Below are 8133 nucleotides of genomic sequence, written 5' to 3'. Positions count from 1 at the left end.
TATTGAAGGAGAGTGTCTACTGATTGGTGTCTTTAACATGGTAGAGAAGAGCAAGGATAGAACAGGCTTGAGCCAGTCTGCTGGCAGGTTCTGAAAAAGCTAAATAGCTAGGTCTCTGTGATAAATTGGCTTTGATGGACCTAGGGGAGATGGGTCCCTGGAACAGTACAGCGGGCTTCACGTACAACAAGCCTATGGTATGCCTGCACGGCTTCTCGCCTTTACAGGTGCTATTACTCTCGCTAGGGTGATTGGATCCCATCACTACTTGAGATGAATGTGCTACCTACAAAGAGCGTATCGGACCATATTCTGCTACACCTAGAACTCAAGAAATCCAATGGGGAGGGGCAGACCCCCAAGGGGAGTAAGAAGCTACTGGTTACTAGGGCACACCTGTCCAAGGACCCTCTATTTAGAAGTCTTACCAAGAAAGCTTTAAGCAAACTAAATAAAGATATTAATCTTGAAAAACCTAAAGCTTGGGATCTCTTTGCTCGAAGTATTCAAAAAGCGATCAAAAGCTCGGGTCCTCGGTTGAAAAAGGCTCGGGAAGAGCACTGAAAGGAGCTTGAAGAGGAGGTTGCTAGTCTGACTTTGAAAAAAACTTTTGGGCTGGCCTCTGAAGAAGATCACAAAAGGTGGCTGGAAGCGAAAGTCAACATGGCTGAGCAACAGTTCGAAGAGGTCAAGAAGGCGAGACTGATATCCAAAGAGACCTTCCTCCAGCCAGAGGCCGCTAATCAAGTGCATTCTTTTAGGGCCCTGAAAATCAAGAAGAGCTGGGGCTCCATCCACTCACTCACATATGAGAATGGGAATGCTACACAAGAAGGATGATGCTCAATCACCTAGTCAAATCATTGGCCAACCACAGACCTGCTCTCAAAAAGTGGATGAAGCCAAAGCAACCTTGCTCGAGAGTGTCAACATGAAAGTTTCTCAACCTGAAGCCAATCGTCTTGAGATGGACTTCTTTGAAGATAAACGCTCACTTGCATTGCAAATTCTTGGAAAGGAGAAGTCCCCTGGTTGGGACGGTCTGACCACTGAATTCTTCAAGGAGTTCTGGGAGGACCTCAAGGTTCCAATCACGTGTATGGCTAAGCAGGCTCTGGTCAAGGGGTCCTTGGATCTTATTGTAAAAAAAGGGCTTATCGGGCCTATCTCGAAACAGGTTTGCTGCTCGCAACTAAAGCATTGGCGTCCCATAACTATGATGTCGGTGGCATACAAAATCATTGCCAAGGTAGTCGCTCTTACAACGGCCCCCCTCCTTGACAGAGTCATCTCCCTCATCAACACGGGTTTATCAAAAGGTCAATATATGACAATATCTTGACAACAATGGTTGGCATTGAGTACACAGTCTTTACGAAGCAAGAGTGCATTCTACTTCAGCTAGATTTGGAAAAGGCTTATGATAGGATTGTGTGGTCCTTCATTGAAGATGTCATGAAATCATTGGGCTTTGGGCCACATCTCCATAAGCTTGTACACACTCTGGGTGCGAGTAGCCAATCTGAGCTCCTTTTCAATGATAAAATTGCGGGCTCCTTTGAAGCCAAAAGATTGATCAAGCAAGGATGCCCCCTAGCCCCTCTTCTCTTTGCTATTGGGTCGCATCCTCTGATAACAATCCTCGAAGCTGCTGCTGAGCGGGAAAAATTACAAGGGCTAACTTCGCCTGCTGCTGACAACCAGCTCCTGCCCAAGATGTTTGCGAATGACTCCCTCCTCTTCTTGAAAGTCTGCCCTCAAATGCTCAGGAAGGCCCTTGAGATTGTGCAAACATTTGATGTGGCTTTTGGGTCGAAGTGTAGTATTGAGAAGTCTAAATTGATCTCCCTGACAAAAAACGACTCATTTGACCCATCTGTCTGGTCAAAAGAGATTGTGTCTAAAGGTAGGATTTTTCCCCTTAGGGAGGAACGTTACTCACAAGCAAAAGTTCTAGTGGGTCCTAGAGAAGATTCAAAGGAAAATGAGATGGTGAGAGTATGTGTTGCTTCCCTTCCAAAGTCGGGTCAGAGCGATCAACTCATTTATGCTTTTCCTTATATGGCCTTCACCGGCCCGCTCCTCAAAATAGCCAAATGTAACTAGAAGGAGTTTTTGAAACCAATTAAAAGATTCTTATGGAGGAACAACACTAAAGCCTCGCCACCGTGGCAATGGGGTAAGTGGTAAGGTATCGCTCGACCGCTGGTCCAAGGTGGCCTTGGAATTCTTAACCCTCTTGTTCATGTTGAGGCCCTGTGTGCCAAGTTTGTGGTCTCAATCGCAAATCAAGACCAGTCTTGGGCTAAGGATATGATTGACAAGGAAAAACTTTGCTATGAAGGTGATCAATGGAAAGGAATCGAGGTGCACGACAAACGTGTAGCCCCGGGGTGGACTACGTTAAGACTTGAGTGGCAGCACAAGGGATTTGGTGCAAAGTGCAATAGAGCAACATGGGCACTGGAATGGGGTGAATCAACGAGATACTTCCAGAACTCCATATCGCTATGGTCTCCTTGGCTATCTAAAGCTGTTGGGGTTATCTTGAACCCTTATTGGAGAGAAATTGCAAGAAGGATGAACAACAAAGGACTTCAACGGATGTGCCAACTATGGGACAAAAATAGCGAGTGTTAGAAATTCTTTGACCAAGTGGTTGCCCAATTTCAACTCATTGGCAATGAGAAGCTACTTGTCAATAGGGTCTTAGAAGGCATGGACCGTGTTCTGATGCCGATCTATGAATCTACTTTTTAGTGGAAAACTTAAAAATGGCCCATGAGTAGCTGATTCTCTAAACCCTATACCAAGGACACTTACCAAGTGTTAATTCATGAGGCTGATTGGTTCACCCCTTTAAACAAATTGTGGAAGAAGCAATGGTTTGAGGCTCGATTGATAGAGGTCATGAAGAACATCTGAGACCCACAATGGCCTCAATTTATGAAGATGATTTTGTGGAAGGTAACAACGTCAAGATTCAAGCGCCTGGTATCGAACCCAATAGATGTCCAGGGTGCAAAGTGGCTAACGAAGACCTTGGCCACCTTTTCTTGGAATGCCCCGGCTATTAGAGGCCTTGTAGGAAAGATGTACAAATGGATACAAACACATGGAAGATACGGTTTTTCAAGAGGGATTTGTGCCTTGGTGACAAATTGTTTCAAAGTTTTGCACTTCTAATTTGTACCCAAATTGTCAAATGTTATTTCTTCAATAATATTTGGAAGGCCAAAAATTGTCGCGACTTTGAGCGCAACCTCTGTGGCTAGCTTCTCAGAGATTGTACATGAAAGCAAGGAGATAATATTTGTGGTAAGTAAAAGGCATAGCTCGGATGATTGGCTAAGGGCAACCCTCGATTGGGTTGCTCGCAATAGTAAGCTACTAGGTCCTTGTTACTAAGCTCGGATGTAGCCCTTTGTTCCTCGAGGCTCGGTTTGAGCTTGAGATTGGTTTGTATATCTATTGGTGACTTTATAATATAATCACTCACAGTTATGAGTTTTGCAAAAGAAAAAAAAAAGCCCTCGTCAAGGATAACCAAGGTCAAAAAGAAGCTACGATTTTAGAGGAAAATGGTCAAGGTGGGTCAAAAAGTAAGTTTTACCAATGTGTGCGCACGCACGTGTGAAGTACACGAGTGGGTGCTGAAACATTAACATAGCTCCTCAAAAAGAAGGTTAAAAGGTGTCAAATTCATACACAATTGTGCTCTCTGCATAGTCATTGAAAGCTGTTTACAAAATGGTTGTAATTGCTTGAATGCAAGATAAGCCAACTGTTCTTTGGCTTAAAATTTGGTTGATAGGAGGCTTGTCTGAACCGAATGTATGCATGCAAGTACATGATTATGAAATAACAACCATATATTTTTCTTGATGCTAGCTTCGGAGAATGATCAACCCTCACCAACCAACTTTCCATTCAACCACCCCTAGTGCTCAATACCAAAGATGACAGGTGGACACAAGATTCTTTGGCATACACAATCAAAAGCCCACCTTACTACCCACCTAGAGTACGGTATACCATACACTAAATTATCGTAATGTGTACTGTATCTTTCATTATATGAGCCGAAATCTTTGCACCTCCACAACCTACCCTTGTAGGTGCATACCAATCAAAAGGTCTCTTGGGAAGTATTGAACTCACATGGGGCCAAGATGACCTCTACCCTTCCTAAAATGGCCAACTCACCTGGTGGCTAATGAGCTCCCCTTTTGTTATATAATAAAAACTCAATGCATTGAGTTTTTAAACTTTTCAAATAAGGGAAGGTGAAGGGTCACATTGGCATTCTAAACCAAAAAAATTTATAAGGACCTATACACCATACAAGACTCATTACCGTCCAAGTTCGGGGAGCAAGATATCTTGACCATGAATCTAATGTGTATGAAATCCTAGTGTCTACCCAGAACCAACAAACATCGCACATCAACAATCTTGGCAAATCATTGCCAATAATTGTATGACCCCTCAACATGCGGAACATATATACTGCATGTGACTGTACCCGAATATACTTGTATTGCACTTAGGATTGTTCCTCTTGGACCATTACCGCCTCTTCACTGACTTTACTACGTAATCACTGCGCCTCCATGCAGTAGCAATGATTGTGAGTTAACAAAGTAGGACCTTTCCCAACACCATAAATGAAAAGACACATTTACAGATAAGTATCAAAGAAGATTTCAGACACTCAATATCTCACATGCCTAAGTCAAAAATTTAGTAACTTACAAGCACAAACAAATAGCATAGCCTTAACATAAGGCACAAACCCATATCCTCCATGCTTCACATTGTCGGAGCCAGAATCTACAATTGTCATCAGACTTTGACGTCTGCCACAGATCAAACTGCAACATAATAGTTTCCAAGGATAATGTGCACAAGAAATGACAAGCACCATGAGCCATGCCTCTGCATGGAGACATGTATGAGTTCTTCGGTCAGGACTTTCCTTGTGTAGCTTTGAAGACACCAACAACTTGATTATTTCATATAGTACTCCTCGTCAGGACTAATCATGATTAGTTCATATAGTACTCCTCGTCAGGACTAATCAGTATTTTAGAAACCACAAAAAATCCATTAGTACACAAGAAATCAATTTGATGAACCTTCCATTACAGCTTCACTGCAAATCAACCTTGCAAAGCCATGTATGCATCTTAGAAACTGAATTAAACGGTGTATTCTGGGCCTTCTAAATCACGAGTGTTTTGCAACTCACAGCTTATCACTCCCAACTCCCAAGAAATTTGCTGGACCTGATTTATATGACGTTGAGGGCATGCAATACAAATTGCGAGTGGTAATGGTCAGTAAATTATTCCCCATGTACATGCGAGTAAAAAGATGATCTAGCCAAAAACTAATCTACAGGGACTTCAAAGAAATGGAGTACATGAGTACCGACAGCATAACCCCTGAGTGGAACATAGCAGTATCATCTGAAAAGCAACCAGGACACTTCTAGAGAAAGTCACCTTACTTTACAATTGTGGCTTTCATCACTTGACAATTGGACAGCAATCAGACAAGAGGCAACTATGCATTAACCACCAACTCCATCTTAACAATGCTTCTTAACCGATTGCATCAAAACCCAGACCAAAGGCAATCACAGAATGGAGAAATGGTGCCACATCTCATGATGTGCTAGTGGACGACTTGCCCATTCGTCCCCTAAGCACATCATGAGATGTGGCACCATTATTAATGCATTGAATTCCAGAGCTGCACAAAACTGAGTGGCAGTTCTTCCAAACAGTTGGGGTTCAAGATAAACCTATGTTAAGATGCTATGAAAGCCCAAAGCACTTGGAACTATGAAAGCTCAAAGCAAAAGTTTGACAGCTTTGTAGGTCAATCTAACAGTCACACTGCAACTTGAGACTCCCCTTCAAGTATGCTCCTACATTGACAAAGCGACGTCACCCACATCACATTGCACCCTTGGTTTCAGAACCTTTCAATCCAGATTCAATCTTGGTGGGCTCCTTGTACATAATAGAGAGTTGTTTTCACAATATAAAGGTGGTCATATCGAAATTCTCTCCCCCCCCCCCCTTCAAACCCTGTAGCAAAATAAAAAACAACAGAATCACTTGCATCACTCCTAACCCTGTCCTTAAGCATTCTAAGAGCTTCTGCACGCGCCTAAAGGAAAGACCAAACCAACCAAACACCTCACATTTGCTTTGGGGCTCAGCCATACATGACTGGAGCAGTTGCTAAACAATAAGGATCACTTCAAAAACTTTCATTTCATTGTACTACAAAAGACCTGTTACAGCTATTACTTCTTCTCATCTTTCTCAGCTTCTGCTGCTCTCTTTTTGCGCACACCCATCAAGCGCTTATTCATCCTTTCCAGTCGAAGCTTGGCAAAAGCTTTGTTGGCCTTCAAGTCATCTGTAATGGCAACAACCTCCACACCTGGCTTCTCCCGAGTAATAGGAATAACAGGGCCCTGGACCTGCATGGCACTTGCAAGCTCCTCCTGGCTAGCATCACCAGCCTGCGAAGGCAAGCAACAAATCTCACATGAGATAAACACACTTGAGGCGCCTTGAAACAGCCCAGTAATCGAGGACTCACCTTAGTCTTCTTTGATCGGCGAGGGAAGACAATCAATTTCGCTTTATAGGTGTTAAGCCTCTGCACATTCGACTGGAGACTTTCAAGGCATCGATTTTTCCTTCGATGATCAACTGCAATACCTATGGTTGGTGCCAGTTTTATGGAAATCCCCGCCACCTGAATCAAACATGAGACTCCGTGAAAACACCGTCCCGAAGTTTCAAAGAAGTGTACCAATCATTGAACATACTGAGATCTCAGCATGATCCATCTGAAGGATTGATCTTGTTAAAAATGAGTAAAAAGATCTTAGGTTTCTGTGTTGGGCCAAAAGGGGATGTCCCACAGTCAGGAAACATATCGTAAACCAGCTTAGTGAAATGATTACACATGAATCACTGATCACCAGGTGTTAAAGTTGCATGGGCTTGTATGAATCACATAAATGTGAGCATGATTAGATCGAAAACCTTATGCAATGAGGTCAAATATCCACAATGGGATGCAGTCAATACAAATGGCCCTTCACCTGAATTTCAGTCTGTTCTCCATCTTACTAATAATCAGCCTAATAATATGCACATAAAATACTCACATAACCGCAAAATGCTGACACATTCTTAACGTGTGTAATTTCCTCAGCATACCTTCAACTCTTCCAAGGTAAACCCGCGGCCAGCACGGACCTTCATGTTGTATTTGAGTGTTTGCGAATGCACAACAGGGCGAAGAGGCCCGCTTGTTGGACGAGGGAAGATCCGCACAGCCTTCTTTTGACGGGCTGGAAAGAATGAAAACCTCCATCAAAAGACCAAAAATATACATTTTGGATCGAGCATAGGATCACACACAGAAATGATCCATTGGCAATTAATGCAAAGACTACACAGAAACAATCAGCGTATACAGACAAGCAAACATGTTGGGCGAAAGTAGACAAATGAGGATTGAAGACTAACCAAGGCGTCTGCGCTTCTTCCTTGCGGGCTGGTTGAACCAGGTCCTCACGTAAGACTGCCAATCCTTCTTGAAGTGGCCATTGGGGATAACATTGTTGTGCTTCATCCTGCAAGCACAAGCGCACAGAAGAAGGTGAGTCCATGTCACAGCGAATCTCACTATGAGAAAGGAACAGAAAACACGAAGCTCCAGAACAACGAAGCCATAGCAGCGTACCTGCTTAAAACCCCTCCAGCAAAAGAGAACAATAGAGTCGCATTATGTCATTTATATGAGTACCTTCTTCGTTAGGGTTTCGTCACATTTTTCTGAGAGCTTTTTTTTTTTGGCTCTCCAAACATTATATTATGTCCATATACTTTTGAGAAATTTGTTTTCAAATGACCGCCATTGAGAATACTAACTCACACAACTGCCTACGACATGTTTCGCTCGCTCTTACCAACGATTTTGAATGAAAATCTTATACAATTCTTCAAGCTCACTCATGAGTACACATAGAAACACTCACATTATATCTCTCTCATTTCTCTATTATCGCTTTTGAATATCTCTATATATCTACGTATG

The 8133-nt window shown here is 42.8% G+C and overlaps 1 protein-coding gene across 1 annotated transcript; it reads right to left on the bottom strand.

Annotated features, from left to right (window-relative positions):
• Positions 1-6186: 6186 nt before the first annotated feature.
• Positions 6187-7804, bottom strand: LOC147444524 (large ribosomal subunit protein eL13z-like). The gene is made up of 5 exons (XM_086527111.1): positions 7780-7804; positions 7563-7669; positions 7251-7384; positions 6622-6780; positions 6187-6541 (listed from the first exon to the last, which is right to left on the bottom strand). The coding sequence occupies exons 2-5, from the start codon at positions 7666-7668 to the stop codon at positions 6320-6322; spliced, it is 621 nt and encodes a 206-aa protein (XP_086383237.1). The 5' UTR covers position 7669; positions 7780-7804; the 3' UTR covers positions 6187-6319.
• Positions 7805-8133: the final 329 nt, after the last annotated feature.

Source organism: Adiantum capillus-veneris, chromosome 13 (genome assembly GCF_014529385.1).
Source record: "Adiantum capillus-veneris isolate H3 chromosome 13, ASM1452938v2, whole genome shotgun sequence".
Lineage (NCBI taxonomy): Eukaryota > Viridiplantae > Streptophyta > Polypodiopsida > Polypodiales > Pteridaceae > Adiantum > Adiantum capillus-veneris.
This window is presented reverse-complemented; position numbering and strand designations above follow the sequence as displayed.

Excerpts from the sequence above, each read along its gene's own strand:
- LOC147444524 (XM_086527111.1), bottom strand. The coding sequence starts at position 7,668 with ATGAAGCACAACAATGTTATCCCCAATGGCCACTTCAAGAAGGATTGG. Across the intron at positions 7,385-7,562 it reads GAAGAAGCGCAGACGCCTTG|CCCGTCAAAAGAAGGCTGTG; the intron begins GTTAGTCTTCAA and ends CATTCTTTCCAG. Across the intron at positions 6,542-6,621 it reads GCCGATCAAAGAAGACTAAG|GCTGGTGATGCTAGCCAGGA; the intron begins GTGAGTCCTCGA and ends TTGCCTTCGCAG.